The sequence below is a fragment of the Takifugu rubripes genome, chromosome 19, assembly GCF_901000725.2.
Source record: "Takifugu rubripes chromosome 19, fTakRub1.2, whole genome shotgun sequence".
Classification (NCBI taxonomy): Eukaryota; Metazoa; Chordata; class Actinopteri; order Tetraodontiformes; family Tetraodontidae; genus Takifugu; species Takifugu rubripes.
This window is the reverse complement of record NC_042303.1, coordinates 10,480,375-10,497,350: the sequence shown is the minus strand read 5'-3', so window position 1 is coordinate 10,497,350 and position 16,976 is coordinate 10,480,375. Positions and strand designations below refer to the sequence as shown.

The 16,976-nt window shown below is 46.7% G+C and overlaps 2 protein-coding genes across 5 annotated transcripts; one reads left to right on the top strand and one right to left on the bottom strand.

Annotated features, from left to right (window-relative positions):
* Positions 1-254: 254 nt before the first annotated feature.
* On the bottom strand, positions 255-10,881 carry LOC105417841 (uncharacterized). 3 transcript variants are annotated; one of them, XM_011613991.2, is made up of 5 exons: positions 2,629-2,716; positions 2,433-2,556; positions 2,110-2,328; positions 1,184-1,983; positions 255-1,105 (listed from the first exon to the last, which is right to left on the bottom strand). In XM_011613991.2, the coding sequence occupies exons 3-5, from the start codon at positions 2,255-2,257 to the stop codon at positions 950-952; spliced, it is 1,104 nt and encodes a 367-aa protein (XP_011612293.1). In that variant the 5' UTR covers positions 2,258-2,328; positions 2,433-2,556; positions 2,629-2,716; the 3' UTR covers positions 255-949. The 3 variants fall into 3 exon arrangements, with proteins under 3 accessions (XP_011612293.1, XP_029682734.1, XP_011612292.1); XM_029826874.1 differs by lacking the exon at positions 2,629-2,716 and adding an exon at positions 10,778-10,881 and having other exon boundaries at positions 255-1,983; XM_011613990.2 differs by having other exon boundaries at positions 255-1,983.
* znf362a (zinc finger protein 362a) lies at positions 8,444-15,567 on the top strand. Of its 2 annotated transcripts, none has more exons than XM_011613989.2 (9): positions 8,444-8,944; positions 11,413-11,476; positions 11,747-11,954; positions 12,105-12,230; positions 12,482-12,809; positions 13,044-13,268; positions 14,196-14,274; positions 14,403-14,561; positions 14,672-15,567. In XM_011613989.2, the coding sequence occupies exons 2-9, from the start codon at positions 11,414-11,416 to the stop codon at positions 14,789-14,791; spliced, it is 1,308 nt and encodes a 435-aa protein (XP_011612291.1). In that variant the 5' UTR covers positions 8,444-8,944; position 11,413; the 3' UTR covers positions 14,792-15,567. The 2 variants fall into 2 exon arrangements, with proteins under 2 accessions (XP_011612291.1, XP_003973385.1); XM_003973336.3 differs by having other exon boundaries at positions 8,459-8,944; positions 11,714-11,954.
* The last annotated feature ends 1,409 nt before the right edge of the window (positions 15,568-16,976 follow it).

Here is a 16,976-nt window from a genome sequence, read left to right as displayed (position 1 = left end):
CCTTCATAATGGTCTAATGATACTGGCTTAGCAACATACTATTCAGCACCAACAGAATATATGTAGCCACACTAGCTTAGCTACATACCACTAGGAAGGCAGTACCTGATCCACCCGGCAGATTTGCAAGCAAAACCCTCTAACAAGCAAACAAAAACCACTGATTTATGATGGAAATGATCACCATTTTGCTATGATTGCAACCTGTTCCGATGACCGCGTTGCTTTGAGTGAACCAGCATGGTTTTGCAGAATGAACTTCTCAAAATAACGTTTTATTTGTAAAAACCAACGCACAAGTTCCAAATAGGAGATGGGTGTTTGTGGATAGCAAATCTAGCAATAGTTGTAGATTTTCTGTGCATTTACAGGTATCACTGAGAAAATTATTATTATTTTACCTGGCAGATTATTATAATCTACCAAGTAAACTGTGAACCTTTTAATTCAAGGTCCTACAGTTACACATGTGTCCTTTATGTAACTGTATTGTTGTAGGTGTACTTGTGTTGTCCTATTCTTGCAGTAAACATAATAACAACATATAGGCGTCCTCCACAGTGACGCAGGACTAAAATCAAAATTTCAAGCATAGAAAATGGATATTTAGCAGTATAAAAAATTGCACACTGACATAATTTATGACATTGTTTAAGGTCTGGTGAATTATGTTGTACACCAGCCAAGAAAATGATTTAGAAAAATAATTACCAATATGACCCGTGCTTTCTCTGAGAAACAGAAGACAATCATCTTCATTGTGCATTTTAACACTAATACATTCTTTTATGCCAGTATCTGATCCAGTGTGGACTCGTTCCATTCCGCCCCCCCAGCAGTTTAATCCTGAGTCAGCTGAGAGAAACATCATAGCCCTGAACCAGAAACGCCTCCCGGCGCCCCGTTCCGCTCACGTCCAGCACCCCTCGACCTGCCTGTTGAGCGCCTTTCAGCAAATGTCCACATTACTCCCGGCCTGAGCGAAGCTGCTGCCCTGCTGCGACCTGCTGCCTGTCGCTTCGTGAGACGTCGGCAGGTTGCTTTTATCTGCCTCGGGAGCAGCAACCAAAGCTCGGACGGCCTGCTCCGTCAGATGATCTACAGTCTGGATGAAGACAATGTTGATACTGAGGATTAGAGGCAACACAAAGATGCAGAGCACACCCATTAAACCCATAATTACATCCACCCCCAGGCAGGGAAAAGCCCGGCGACACCACACACGCTCCTCCTGGGCCTCGGCCGCAAATGTCAGAGGTTTAGAGCTCTTTGTCCTTTCCTGTTTCTGTCCTGTGGGAAAAGGCTCGCGGGAGCTGATCGCAGGACTCCTGGGAGCCACGCAGCTGCTGACTGTTTTCTCCGGGTCAACACAAGGCGAGGCCAACGTCCGAGGGAGCCCCCACGCCGGAATCAGGCCCCGCAGGCGGTTCTGGTTCAGCATGTGTGTTTCTGCCAGCTCTGCTGAGGCCTGGTGGCCTGTACGTAGGTCCAGCTTCAGGAGGAGGAGGAGGAGGAGGAAGAAGGTTACGACGACATAGAGACCGGCGCAGCTGGACATGGAGCTGGTGAGCCGGGGCAAACAGGTGAGGGGGGAGTTGGTCGTGAGCAAACAGGCGGTGGCGTGGACTTCCTCCAGCATCCATCGCCACCTGACGTGAAGGAGCACGGCGACCCACACTATCAGGCAGCAGAGGAAGCTGGCACCATGAGAGTGCCGCTTTTCTCCGTCTGGGCGGGCGCCACCTTCCTCCGTCTCCTCGGCCGCCTGCCCAACGCAAGCGCATCCTCCGTCTGCTTGACTCGGGGCGACCCGAGGCCGCCGCAGCCGGCTCAGGGCCTCCAGGGTGATCAGAGGGCAGGACAGGAGCACGGCTGCGCCGTACACGTGGCTGAGGAAGAGCAGGAAGCGGAAGGCGAGGATGTCGCCCGGCAGAGGCAGCTCAGTGGGCCAGGACTTGGAGAAGCAGAGAAAAGCCAGAAACCCTGCAGAACAGTTCAAGAAGGCAAACTCAGGACCTTCTTAAAGGCTTCTTGCGCAACATTCAGGGCCCAGTCCTTCCGTCTCGGTCCTCCATGAGGTCCCGGGAGGGAGAGCGCTCCTAAACTCACCTGTGACGGCGACGTCGCTGAAGACCAGCAGGCAGCAGCAGCAGAAGCTGACGGCGTTGCAGGAGGCGGGAAGCCAAGGCAGGACGAGGAGACTGGAGGCCAGTTTACAGGCGCACCACGCCGTCGCTGCCTCCAACACGCCTTCCATGACTTCAGCCAAACTTGTACACACAGGTTTTCTTTATTCTTCAAGGCGGTGAAGCTTTGGAATTTCAGGCGCTTGAAGAAAAACCCCAAAACAGTTAGAACGTGCACTTTGATAGGCTCACGTGCACGTGGCTGTGAGGTTGAAGGTTCTGCTGGTCGATATTCGCGTTGTTTACTTTTGTGGGACAACGTTGAAGCTGGCGTCCGCGAGGGGAACCGGTTCACCTTTGCTCCGTGGTCAACACAAATGGCGAAACTCCTCGACATCTGACCGTCTGTCGTTATCACCGCGGCAACACCCTGTGAAAATTCAAATCAGCTCCAAACGAGAAACAATGCAAATGCCGATCAAACACAGCGGCGAGGTCTTACCTGGAGTCGACAGGAGCCTTCAGACTGAGCTCCGAACATGTCAGGCGGCTCCCTTCACCTCCCCCTCAGCTCCACCCTCAACAGGATAATGACCGTGCCCCTCCCCCCCCCCCCCTTCCTCCTCCTCCACCACCACCCTCCCATTATCCCCCTGAGCTGCAGCACCTGGCCTGGGAGGAGGTGATGAGAGCAGCCGTGGGTCCTGTTTGTTCAGGCAGGAAAACCCGTCTGACAACTGACAACGAGGAGTCGTAGCGTGTGAGCGCCTGTCATATTATGTCACTGCCGTCCAATAAAGCTCCGCTTTCACACAGAACTCGTTAAAGTAGGACTAGTCAGCTGATTTAACCAAAGGAAATGAGCCTGAGAGGCGCGTAACCACACTGCCCGTCTAGCTGGAGGAGATTTACTTCCTGTTGTGATGATGGAGAGACGCTCCTCGATGGGCGCCGGCATCATCCGTGAGCGTAGCCGTGAAGTGGCGCTTGAGTTGAATTTTTATTTTAAGGGGACAATAGTTTGTCATTTAATTTGGGATCCTAGTAAAACCCAGCACTGCATTGACACTGTGATTGTATTTTGAACATATTACTGCACCTCAATATGAGTCCAGCTCTGCCAAATCCAGCTGCTGAGACATGATTCAGAAAGACACACTCACTAGAAACCATAAAGACGTGAGGTCAAACCAAAGGGTCGCCACGGTTACTGCATGTGAGGGAATTTGCATGTCTGTCTCACACTTTGGGGTGTGATCAGGCACCAGCGCGGTCATAAAATGTGTCCTGCTGGTTGGGCTGGTCCAACAAACTTGAGAAAGTTTAGTTAGTCTTGTTGAGAATTGTCTTTATCTTGTTATGTGTTTCACCATATGTTTCTGTCTTCTCTTAGAAGTTAGGCAAGGTAGACTCATTAGCAAATGAAATAAAGAACAGAGACATTTGCAGGATTGTTGTTTGTTCTACTGTTATCTCAGGAGCCAGTCAGGCAGGGGGTGCCAAACACTCATTGTAAATGGGATATCAGGGGGGTTGATGATGATCACATTTGCATGAAGAATGGGATCTGGCCACCTGGGAAAGCAATGGAAAAGAAGAACTCTACCAACACCAAAGGAGGCTGGAAGAAGAGGACGAGGTCATCCCAGCAGAGGAACTGGATTGGATTGCATGGACATTGTGAATTTGCATGTGTGTGACTATAAAGGACTGGGCCAAGGGATAGTTAGGTTGTCAGACTTCATGCCCTGACAATTGACTCTGTTGTTGCTAGGGTTATGAACTGGCCCGGAGCTCTGTAATATTTGTATCTGGAATTGATTCTATTGTTAAATACATTTTGAAATTGGTACTTTACTTCTCGAAGTCTTCATTCAACGAACACGCGGATCGGCAGCTACATACAGGAGGTATCGCGATCCAACAATTTGGTGACCCCGACGTGATGAAGAGAGAAGTCATCTGAGGCAAAGAATTCAACAACGGTCACTTCGGAGGACAACAGACGACAAAGGGATCCCTAATAAAAGGTAAGCAGACACCTGTTTAATCAAGCTCTGCATATTGGCAATTTCCAAAAATTTGTCATCACTGTCAATTGAAGTGTCCTAGTTATAAATTCCAGATACAAATATAAAAATATTGACTGCAGGAATTACGGTTAGAGTCCGGAAGTACTGTTTGAAAAAGCAGGGAAGTACTGTTTGAAAAAACAGGGAAGTACTGTTGAAAAACAGGGAATAGACGGTTAGAGTAAACCGTAACTAGTACAGTGCTGTATTGCTGTATGCAGTGCACTGTATATCAAAAAGATTTGGGTTGGGACTCGGAGCGTAGTTGACGGGACGGACACTCCCGACGCCCGAGATTTGTGTTTTTGTGTGGGTTGGAAAAGTGACAGAGTGAACGTGAATTAAAAGGCTCTTTGTCCTTGGGAATTAACCCCCAGAGTGGAACCGGATCAAAGACGTTTGATCTAGAAGCTTGTTTCACTGAGGCATTGAGTTGACCGTTGGAGTCATTCACATTCAATCTCACTTGGGAGCATAGTTAAAGATGGAACTGGAATGTGGCAAAGCGTGTAGGGATCAGGGAGAATGTTCTCCCTATCCTCGGTCTGTGGAAGAACAGTGGAAGTGGACTCTTGATCAGGTGGTGAGTGGCATGAAAGAAGAGGACAGGGAGAGAGAAGTGGATGCAATAAAAAAGTTGTGGAAGGAAGCGCAGAAGCAAAAGATACTTCCCTCTCCAGAGGTGAAGGTTAACTTAGCTGAAGCATTGTGTAAGTGGGAGTCAGAAATTCATACTATATTACAGGATCATCTTGATAATCCAAAATTAGGGTTTATAGCAGGGAAATCATGGCAAAAACAGGGTAAGGAGTTAGAAGAGAGGCGTCGAAGGATACATGTTGTGGCTGTGGCATGTGCAGCGGTGCACTATTGCAGATCTAGGGGGGTTACACGAGTGCCTAATGTTGAGAAGCCTCCATTAGAAGATTTAAATCAGACATTGACACTTAACACCACTCTTTACCCATCATTACCTACTACCTCTTCCCCACCCCCATATCAATTGCCAGTTTTGACTATTAATAGTGGTCAGTTAGATGTGGACAGAGATGAAGAGCTGCAGGAGTTGCGTGAAACAGTGTGGGACCTTCGGAGACAGGTCAGCAGGATGAAACGGGGACAGGAAGAGGATGGAGATAAGTTAGGAAAAAATGAATCTGAGAGGAAGCTCAGGTGGTTCGCCCTAAAATCTCCCAACAAACTATATTTAAAAAACAGGATAGTCAAAAATCTACTTTAGATATTTTTAAAACACCTAGCAATCAAATAAAACAAGTAAAAAGAGTTGATCCCTCAGGAGGATTTGCCAGGGCTGACCGCAGGGAGGAGAAGGCAAGATTGATTTATGGCAGTGATAAAGAGGAGAGTGAGAATAAGACAGATACATACAAAATTCCGGCTACATTTATTGGAGAATTGGAGCTTCCGGAGCATGTTCATCCTCAGACAGAATTATATGAAAAGGATCAGGGTTCAAGTACGGGAAATTGTGAATTAGAATCATGGGAAGAGAGTGAGTGTGAGTATAGAGGTGAACCGTTGACAGGGGCCATAAACAATGAGGAGGCGGGTCAAATACGAATACACACGCGGAGTAAGGGGCCCGTTTCAGGAATGCCACAGTTCCAGGCCCCTCTGATACAGAAAAGAGGAGGACAGGAACCAGTATATGTTCCATTTGCAATTACAGACATCAATTGTTTAGTGGATAAGATGCCCCCACCCGCAGAGGGAGGCGGCAAGTGGATGTCTACCCTTTTTAGCTTAACACAGAGCAGGCAGCTGGCGATAGGAGACTTTAGAGGAATTCTAGGGAGACAAGTCTCTCTCTGGGATTTGGATAAAGTTAAGTAGCAGCAGGCATTAAAGATAGACCTAATGCTGCACGTTTTGGACCTTGTGCAACCAGGGTTGGTACAGCTATGAGACAGGTATTTCCAATATCTCCAGGAGCAATGCAGAATCTAAGATTTAAGTGGGAGGAAAGTGAGTCGGCACATGGGTTCCTTACGAGGTGTAAAGAGGAATGGATGTGTGCCACAGGGTGCCATCCTGGCTCAGATAATTTACACACCACTTTGTTCCATCAGGCAATAATTTTAGGACTTCCACAATTAGTGAAAGAAGCCATGGAAGGAAATCCTGACCTTCCAGGCAGCACAGCGGATGTCTGGGAGAGACATCTTTCACACCACATCAACACATCTAAAGCTAAACAACAGGGAAAGAAAGAGGAGGTGGTGACAGCGCAGGAACAGCTCCTAAAAATGCAGTTAGATGAGGCACGGAAAAAGCTTAATGATAAACGAAAGGAAGAGAAACAGATGGTTCAGCAGTTTTCTCGGCAGGTGCAGCCGGATCAGTTAGGTCCGCAACAAGATTTTGCTCCGATAAACCCGTATTGAGTACCGTGGGAGAATGAGGTCTATCAGGATGCGTTTAGAGAAAAGTTACAGGGAAGTTTCTGGTTGATTACATCACCGTGTTTGTGTGTTGGGCCTGAAGGTGTAGCTGCACAGGTTGACCTTACTGCTGAACAGAATGATTGGTATAAGAGACCGTAAAGGAAATGTTGTCATTTCTGGGTCTCGCAAGCTATAATAGACATTTTATTCCTGCATTTTCAGAAAAGTCTACGCCCCTACGTACAATGGTGAATGAACAGGGAATGCGTGATTTGACGGCCCGGTTAACATGGACAACTGAGGGAGAGAAAGCATTCATTGTACTTAAACAGGCATTCAGCACAGCTGCACATTTGGCAGTTCCAGATTATAATGATACTTTCTTTTTGGATGTTTCTGAAGGAGAACATACAGCAAATGGTGTTCTCTTTCAGAAAAAAGGGGGTGACAGGAAAGTATAAATGGATGCAAGTATAATACTGGACCCCATTGAAAACAGGCAGCCACCATGTGTAAGGCATGTGGCAGGGGTAGCAATTTTTTACAAGAAACAGCACATTTAGTGATGGGTCACGCTCTGACGGTACTTACAACACATAGCGTGGTATCACTGGTCAGCTCAGCAGCATTCACCATGACCTCACTTAGACAGACCAGGATGGACAAGATTTTAACTGCACCACACATAACACACACACACATGAAGGGATAAATATGGCAGGGTTTAACACAGCATCAGGCTCACCTATAAAACATGAAGTAGAGATGAGGCAACTGACACAGGCACTCATGGAGCCAGCGGAGGTCGCAGTTGTAAAGTGCAAAGGTCACAGCAAGGAGAACTCTTTAGAGGGAAAAGGTAATGAGGCGGCAGATCAGAGAAGGCAAAGAAGGCAGCAGCTTATAAACCAAGGTACAGTTTGTTGTTGGTAGAGAAAACAGTTCATGAAATGCTTCATGAACTGGCCCGGAGCTCTGTAATATTTGTATCTGGAATTGATTCTATTGTTAAATACATTTTGAAATTGGTACTTTACTTCTCGAAGTCTTCATTCAACGAACACGCGGATCGGCAGCTACATACAGGAGGTATCGCGATCCAACAGTCTATTGATCTAAGAAGCAGGTTGGTTCACCGGCACAACGGTGAACAGGTCTGCAGGCTTCCTTCATGTGGCGTGTTCAGTATGTTTTTACTGCACATGTTTTGGACAATGACCGCCACCCTCTGCACACTGTCATTCACAGCCAGAGAAGCCTGATCAGCCAGAGGCTGCGCCTCCCCAAGTACAGGACAAACAGACTGGGGAAGTCATTCATCCCCCGAGCCATCAGACTGTTCAACTCCTCCCAGGGGGGGAGGAGGGCCAACAGGAGAACTGGAACAACACTGCAATAACATAATACTGGGACATCCATTCATTAAGTTCATTCAGTTCATTTATTTACATTTCTATAGTTTTATATTATATTCTATTTTTAATTTATTCTATTGTATTTCTTATTTTATTCTATTTTAATTTTTATTATTTTTTAAATTTTTTAAACAGTGCTGTACGTTTCTTTGGGGAGATGCTAATTTCCCTAATGGACACCCCCTAAAGGGATCAATAAAGTACCCTGATTCTGATTCCCTGATTCTGATTTTGGTGATGTCATGTGATGGACACATGACTGGATTCATTACGGGTTTGTTATAATTTGACATTTCACTTTAGGACATCTGTGGCAGCACCCTGAGCGGCCTCCACATCCTCATCGGCCTCGTGCACGTAGAAGCGTGTTTGTTCACCAGCTGCGCTGTGCGGCTGCGCGTTTTGCGCGTCCAGCTCTGCGGCTGTTGCAGCACTGCCACCTCCTGCTGAGCTAAGCACGGCGCATATTAGCAGGCTGTCATGCCGCTGCTGAGAGGATTACACGCTCGTGTGTTTCAGTGTACATGACGGGCGTGAGAGCCGCAACGCACGCGTCTTTTGTAGAGAGCTGCGAATCTGACACCCCGCGGGAGCGAATTAGGAGACGCGCTATGAAGACTGTTATTAATGATGAATAAAGTCGTAGTGCCACACTCCCCGCGTAGGAGGGTCGTGTGTGATATGAACTCCGCGCATGTGAAGCCCGGCGCTGCCGCGCACAGGCGCGCCCAACATGTGGCTGGAAATCAATTACAGAAAAACAGGGGGGAAAATGGGCTAAAACTCGTTTCACTGTTCCTACAATCCCCTGCCTGCAGCACCCAGAAGTGAACAGCAGGCGACCCGGAAGGTTTGTAGCGCGGCAGGGAGCGAGCAGAAAGAGGAGTATAATCCCGAATCAAACATCTCTCCTCCGGCAGCCTCAGGTACGTTCGCCCGATGCTAAATCTGTTTCCCCCCCTCTCACGTAGCTGTCGTGTTGCGCTTCGCGACCGTCACTATTCAAGTGGTGCAAAAGTTTATTCTATAAAAAAAAAAAAAAAATCATTTCGTGACAGCCGATGTCTTCGGTTCTGTCGTTCAAGTCGGAGCGTTCGTTACGCGCCGGTGAACGTCGACGTTTGGATTTATGGCTCAGGAGCCGCAACGCGTTCCAGCAAATGCGCGATGATCACTGTAGGAAGTGTCGGGAAGCGTTTTCCTCCCCTCCTCCTCAAGCCGGGCTATTCAAACCTGCAAATCAAAGTAAACAATCCTTCTTACTCCTAATGCAAATAACGCCACCGCCTGACGCGTCGCCGCTGCGCTGAATCACATCTGGGGAAGCGTCTCTTCACAAAATTCGGGTCTGCAGAATATGGCGTCCAGTGCTTATAAAAATAAGACCGGGCTGCCATTTTTGTTTTCCTTTTGTCTGATTTTTTTTTTTTTTTTTAATAAACTGTCTGAGAATGTGGGAGAGGCAGCGGAGGAGGCCGAGGAGGTGCGGAGGAGCCTTTCTGGACGAAGATATCTCATTGAAACGCTCATCGGCCTCGTTATCAGTTTTTTTAAAAGCTCTGTTTGGGTGATTTGAAGCGACTCGGGAGCTTGGACAGACGGACAAAATGAGAAGTTTTCTTTACGAACTGGATCAATTTGTCTGCAGCTCATTTTTAATCTATCGCCGACTTTTAAAAAAAACAACACACATATTGCCAAACTGTGCAGGTAGAGTCAAGACGCATATTACTGTAAATTATTATTTTAGTCCTTGGCCTTGACTCTGATCATCAGCGGAATTAAAGCTTCACCAGTGATTTTATACTGTGTATATCTGTAAAATAACCCCACAAACATGAAGCTCAAAGGTTACACGCAAGTTCAAAAGTTGTACTAAATACATTGATTATTTAATTCCACCCTGATTTATCAATTTTTTGAGTTGCCCCATCGTGGAACCTGCTGATTATTGATAGCAGTAGTACAGCGGTCGCTATGGTGAACCGAAGGTTGAGGGTTCGATCCCTCACAGCAATCCTCGACCACGAACCCTAGAATAGACTTCAAACCTGCGTCTTTAGTGTATAAATGTGCGTTACTATTACATGCATATTATTCCTGAAGTTGCTGGTCAACTAGCACTTTAAAGTAAAGAGCTTTGAGTGGTCAAAGATGACGTGTCTGTTTATTATTGTAGTTTTAGTCCAAAACAGTCAAAGCTGTTATTTTAATATACAGAAGCAGCTGAAGATGCTGATGCTCATCTGCTCTTTTCTCCACACCGGCCATGTTTTAAGCCCCTGGCCCCTCCATTATCAGTTGTTCATGCACAACACAGTAACTGGCTACATGTGAATGTTTTCTCTACAAATGGCATCGTTTCAATAAGCGGTTGGCAGCAGTCGGGACATTGAAGACCCCGGCCACCCTGGCATCACTGGGAGAACATGTTGTGGGGGGTAGCATGCATCATCTTTATTTTCCTTGGCTTTCAGCTCTCGCCCATGTTATTCCTCTGCTAAACTAAACAGATGAAGGAATGGTGGGATGTGCCAAAGTACGCCACAAAAATGTTTTAAAATGGAACCTCAGAGAGGGTCAAGCTGTGAAAAGCTTAAGAAAGACTCCAAATCTGAACAGTAGGAGTCTCTCTCCCCCTCATTAAAAAAACAGAGCCCATACCACGATCAGGAATTGTGGGTAATCGCCACTTTTAGGAGTCCAACATTTCTACCCTGTTGACAAAGAAAAGGCAATAATAACTGGTTGTTACTTACAAACGAGTGTGTGGCGTCTTCATTTCAGATATCCCACATTCAGTTAATCTTCCCTTGTAGACATGACTCAGGTCTTCTCTGTTCTGAGAAGAGTCTGCAGAGACAAAGCAGCCGGGGGCCCCACTTGTCGACGAGAACAGAAGATCTGACAACATAGACAAACACTGGTGTTTTGTCTGATAACTGCTTTGGGCAGCATTCTCTAACCAGATGTAATCACGAAAAAGCCTATCTTTTAGGCTGCATGCTGCCAAAAGGGCCAAAAAAATCAACATGTGGCTGCACTCACCATGGCAGAAACCTCCTCTCAGGTCCCTCCAAAAGTCTTGGATGAAATGCTTTTGGGTGAGGAGGATAACTGGTGTGAAAACACAACATCATGGGACCAGGCCCATTATTCTTACGTTGCAGTGTGAAACAGCTGCTGCCCAGGACCTGCTGACATAATATTTACCACCGAGGACTCTCTCCCTCAACGCGAACAATCGGGCTTCACATCAGCGGCGGTGATTTTACTTGGCGCACAACTGACAGAAACATAAATGAGCCACCGCATCCACCAATATCTACGCATCACAGCTACATTCTGCTGAAGGACAGCTGGAGAAGCAGCGCTCACTTTGTTTTTATTCCAGGATGGCTGAGTCTCGCTTTAACAACCCCTATTTCTGGCCTCCACCTCCTGCTGTGCCTGGTCAGGTGAGTGACTCTGCTAGTCCTGCTAACAGATTGTGTTATTTATGGGAATTATTTTGCTCATGAAACTGTCATCAAAATGACAGATTCGTGACTAAGTCGTTCTTAAACTCTAAGAATAATCTTTAAAAAGAATCTGAGACAAAGTATTTTGGGTAGTTTCAAGCATCGGCCTCTAGGGGGAGCCATCCTCCGACATTGTGACCAAACTGATGGCTGTTCTCCTGTTCCGGCTGTCAGCTGGATAATCTAGTCTTGATCAATAAAATCAAGGAGCAGCTGATGGCAGAGAAGATCAGACCGCCTCATCTGCCCACTGGCCCAGCCCTTTCCCAACAACCCGGGGTGGCTCCTCCCAGCCAGACGGATGCCATCCAGCACGGGCTTGCCAAAAGCCAGCAGATTCCGGTTCTCCATGGACACATCCCCTCTCATCCTGATGTGGCCCTGCACGCTCGTCCCGCCTCTAGCTCCGTCACAGGTAGGGCCACGACAATCTCCCGCACCACTCGCAGTCAGCATCCTCAGAGTTTTCAGCCACCTACACCTCTAGTTCTGTAAACTACTTCCTTACAAAAAAGAAAAAACTTGCTTTGGTTCCATCTCTTTATCATTTTATCTCTTGCAACAGGTCGTATTCTGGGGGACGTCAACCTGAATCTGGATGATAAGTCAGCCATAAAAGCCCGGGGACTTTGGGAGGACTGGCATCTGCGTCAGTTAATAGATCACCCACCCAGGACCAACCATGTCTCAGGTCATGACAGTTTGCACAGCTGTTTTTGAGACCTCATGTCTTCCAGGTTGTAAAATGCAAAGAAAGCACCAGGTGTGGCCTTTGTGCATCACTCCTGATGACGTTTTAGTTTATTACTTTGTTAGTTTATTGCTTTGATTTTGCGGTTATAAACTGCAAGGCTGAGTGTCTTTATTACAGTGATTATGAAAAGTTAAGGCTCATTTCGGGAATCTGTTTGTTCAATGACAAAGAATGTTGGTGTTGAAAAGGTGTGGCGCTGGCATCCAAAACTGGAAATCTGAGCAGCCCAGAGATTGTGTCCCCCACCACGCCCGCCTCCAGCAGCCACTGCCGTCTCAGCAGAGCCCCCACACCGCACCTCCTGTCAGGCCTAGCCTGCAGCCAAGCTTCCTTTCCTGGAAAAGCCAACGGGGGCCTGGTGGGACTCCTCGGCCCTCCTTCGAAGGCGGAGCGTGGTCGGAAGAGGATCAAAGCAGAGAATGGGTCTTCGCTTTTGGTCATGCCCTACCCCATCCTGGCCTCGGGCCACGACCAGACCTGCACCTCCATCATTGCCAAAGAGGGGAAAACGTACAGGCAAGAAGACTCACACAGCTGAATAATTATGCACAGATCAAAGCATTCAATGCAGTTTTTGTGCACAGATACAAATGTGCAGGACAGAGTTGAGTACAAACAAAGTAACTAAAGAATGGTCACGAATGTTTAACCCTCTGACTCATAACAGCTAATCAAGCTAATCAGTTAACACTGTACTTGAGCAACATGCACTAATTCAGCACCATCTCGTCTCTTATTGTCTGGTCACAGGTGTAAAATCTGTCCGCTGACATTCTTCTCCAAGTCAGACATGCAGATTCATTCTAAAACGCACACAGAGGCGAAGGCCCACAAGTGTCCTCACTGCACCAAGACCTTCGTGAACGCGTCCTACCTGGCGCAGCACCTGAGGATACACCTGGGCATCAAACCGTACCGCTGCTCCTACTGCGAGAGGTGTTTCCGGCAGCTGTCTCACCTGCAGCAGCACACCAGGTCTGAGGTTCCAATGTTCATGTCAGTACGGATGCGTTACCTTCAGCCGCCACCATGACCGTCACGCATGTCTAGAGAGTACACATTTTTAGCTGGATGGTCATTTACGGGGAGAAATTGTCGTGATATATATATTTATTTCATTTGAAGAGAGCCAGCGAGTCTGTTGGAAACACAGAAAACAGCACAGAGGCGACACCACGTACACTTTACACACTAGTCAGAAGAAACTTGACCCTGACAGGCTGAAAACAGCACATTCTGGAGAAACAAGGCCAACCCTTGCTCCTAAATTTTCTCTGGAAAACTTCAATTTCGGACGAAGCAGCATCACTCAAGCCATAAGGTCAGCACCTGTTTTTAGGATTAGTAATGTCAGCCCGACTCATTAACACACAACTGCTGATGCAATCAAATTTATCAGAAACTCGTGGCCGTGCACACAGAGTGCTGGATCTGTGTGAGCCTTTCAGGCTCAAAAGAGACAGTCAGACATTTGTCTTCTTTTTCCAACAGTGCTGGAAGTAAAGGATGTTTGTGTGGCACAGAAGGATATTAGGGTGGTTTGTGCGGAAGGTCAAATAAAAGGAGTGTGCACAGTGTGCTGGATTTGAATGGCAGCTGGGGAGATGTTTGCACAGAATCCTGATTTTCCAGTTTCCTCCCAGTCCAAAACACGTGAAGGTAGATGTGACAAGGTGTGTGTGTGCGTGTGTGTGTCCTTTGAAGTACCGGTGACCTGTCCAGGACGTCTTTTTTACGCTGAACCAGTGACTGTTGGGAAAGACTCCAGAGTGCTGCACATTTTCTCCAAGTTGTGAAGCCCTAATTCTAATTTCCTGTCCATGCTGATCTGATCGCTCAAATTCAACTCTAATTCGTGACTCTGCTCGTCCGACATGTTTGTGTGTTTATGTCGTGTTTAAGGATCCACACAGGTGACCGTCCCTACAGGTGTGTCCATCCAGGCTGTGAAAAGGCCTTCACACAGCTCTCCAACCTGCAGGTGATCATTAACAGCCCTCACGGTCTGGAATAAATCCTTAACCTTGCTGTGACATCACTGGTTTGATTTTCTGTCTGTCTGTTTGCCCCCCCCCCCCCCCCCCCCCCCCCCCCCCCACGTCTAAAAAGTCTCACCAGAGGCAGCACAACAAAGACAAGCCTTTCAAATGCTCCAACTGTTTCCGTGCCTACTCAGACTCCGCCTCGCTGCAGACCCACCTGCCTGCGCACGCCATCAAAAACGCCAAGGCCTACTGCTGCAGCATGTGCGGCCGGGCTTACACCTCAGTGAGTGCCCCGCCCCTCACCACCCCCACCACCCGCTGCCCTCGGGACCTGAGCATCTCAAGTCATTTGTGGCGGCAGCAGTTTATGCCCTTGTGCTTGTTTTTCTCCAGGAGACGTACCTCATGAAGCACATGTCCAAACACACTATGGTGGAGCATCTGGTTTGCCACCGCTCGCCTGTGCACGGCACCGACTCTCCCACCATTCCCCTACGGATCTCCCTCATCTGAGACCCGCGCCCTCTCAGCAAGGACGCTCCTCGCCGTATCCGCATTGGTGAGACACTCTGGTAACGAGTGCTTCCTCCTCTCACTTGACAATGTTATCGGTGACACCCAAAGGTGACGTCTCAGCACTTTGAGGCGCAGAAGCGGCAGGTCTATAAACTTCGTTTTGTATGCATCTTCATAGAAAAACATACAGAACAACCAGCTCGGGCAGCTATGTGGAATATCTTTTTGTGTTACAGTCTTTTTTACATTTCCTCAAATCTGAAAACAAAATATTTATATAGATTTTGTTCAAAACTGGTCTTCCGTTCTCAATGTCCAGTTTAACTGGAAAATGATTGCTTTTTGCCACTTTCTGCCCGTGTTAGATGCTTCTGTTACTTTAATTTTGGGTGAGACTGGATGGAAAAATCCCGTAACCCAGTCAGGAAACTAAGCTGGACTGTACTGTTTCCCAAAATCTGTCCTTTTTTTCAAAGATAATATGTAACTGAAGCTTCACCATAACAGTATTTTTTTAACTCTAGCATTCTCCGTGTCTAGCTTAAGGAGCGTTTCTGTTCTATATCATTTTAATTCAAGTGTTATTTAAGATGAAGGATGTGCACTTGTTTTACTCACAGATGTATCACTACGTTATATTTACTGTAAATGAACGTATCAAATGTAAATCTGTTTTTCTATAAAGAATCCAGCTACAGAAATAATGTTGTTTTTCTCCCAGCCTGTAAGTAATAAATAGTTTCTACACAATTAAAAGAAATCTTTGAAACTCATGTGTGATAATTGATGCCTTCACCCAGTTTTTTTTTAATAATGCCTGTATAAAATCACAATTTACAGATTAAGAACTATTTTATCCTGTGATAAAAAGTGATAAGCAAAAGTATGTAATGAAGAACTGCACAATTGTGTTATGTGCTGAGTCAACACATTAGTCTTAAAAATAGGGAAATTAAATCAGTGTGGCAACAATGGGAAATAAAGGTTAACTGCATGGAGAAGTTGATTTACTTTCATAGCTGAATAGTACACTACATTTTAGACTTTGTAACAACACAGTTGTCAGACTCCCAGAATAGGTGGTTAATGACAAAGCCAGTAAAAGGAAACAGACACAAGCTTAGAAAATGGCAGAAAACTGAAAACCTGGTTTGCTAGAGCATTTACTGCCTTCAAAATTACCTGTTTTTTCTTAGAATACTACATTATCTTCGCTTACATGCTTGATGTTTTCTATGTCCCTTCATGAATAGAATGTGGGTTCATTAGATTTGCAATTCACTGCATTCGTACATTTACTGTCACATCTATGGAGGTGCTGTCTATACATGCATTCTTGTAATAATTGTGCAATTTGAAATTTTAGTGAGAACAGAGCTGATAGAGACTTCCGAGATGAAACTCTTGGAAAATGTGAAAGACTACCATGGCTGTGAAACATGGCTGTGCCATGGGCTCACCAGTATCCCCCATAGTTGCCAATCTATACATGGAGAAGGTGGAATCCCAGGCCCTGACATCCTTCACAGGAACTGCGCCAAGCCACTGGTTCAGGTATGTGGATGACACCTGGGTCAAAATTCAAACACAAGAATTGGAAGCGTTCTCCGATCACCTCAACAAAACAGACGAGCATGTAAAATTCACCCGGGAAGAGGTAAAAGGAAACAGTCTGGCCTTTCTGGACTGCGCAGTCAAGATCACTGAGGACAGAAATCTCACCATCGAAGTCTACAGAAAACCTACACATACCTGACCAGTACCTCCAGTTTGACTCTCACCACCCACTGGAACACAAGTTGGGAGTGATCAGAACTCTCCAACACCGGGCCAGAGAAATACCCACCACATCCCAAGGCAGAAAGAAGGAACAGGACCACATTAAGACAGCTCTCAAAACATGCGGCTACCCAGACTGGGCCTTCACCAAAACCTCAAGAAAGCGAGACCTCAGCAAAGGAGAGGAGGAGAGAAACAAACGCCGCAGCGTTTCCATCCCCTACCTGTCCAGAGTCTCGGAGAACTTTAGGAGGATCCTCCAGAAACACGACATACCGGTTCATTTCAAACCCAGCAACACTCTCAGACAGAGGTTAGTACACCCAAAGGACAAGACACCAAGACCCAAACAAAGTAATGTTGTTTATGCTGTACAGTGCCAGGAGAAATGCAAGGAACTGTA

Coding starts and splice junctions, on each gene's coding strand:
- LOC105417841 (XM_029826874.1), bottom strand. CDS start 2,257: ATGGAAGGCGTGTTGGAGGCAGCGACGGCGTGGTGCGCCTGTAAACTG. Junction 1,984..2,109: donor CAGCGACGTCGCCGTCACAG/GTGAGTTTAGGA, acceptor ACTGTTCTGCAG/GGTTTCTGGCTTTTCTCTGC.
- znf362a (XM_003973336.3), top strand. CDS start 11,414: ATGGCTGAGTCTCGCTTTAACAACCCCTATTTCTGGCCTCCACCTCCT. Junction 11,477..11,713: donor CTCCTGCTGTGCCTGGTCAG/GTGAGTGACTCT, acceptor TCCGGCTGTCAG/CTGGATAATCTAGTCTTGAT. Junction 13,269..14,195: donor CACCTGCAGCAGCACACCAG/GTCTGAGGTTCC, acceptor GTCGTGTTTAAG/GATCCACACAGGTGACCGTC.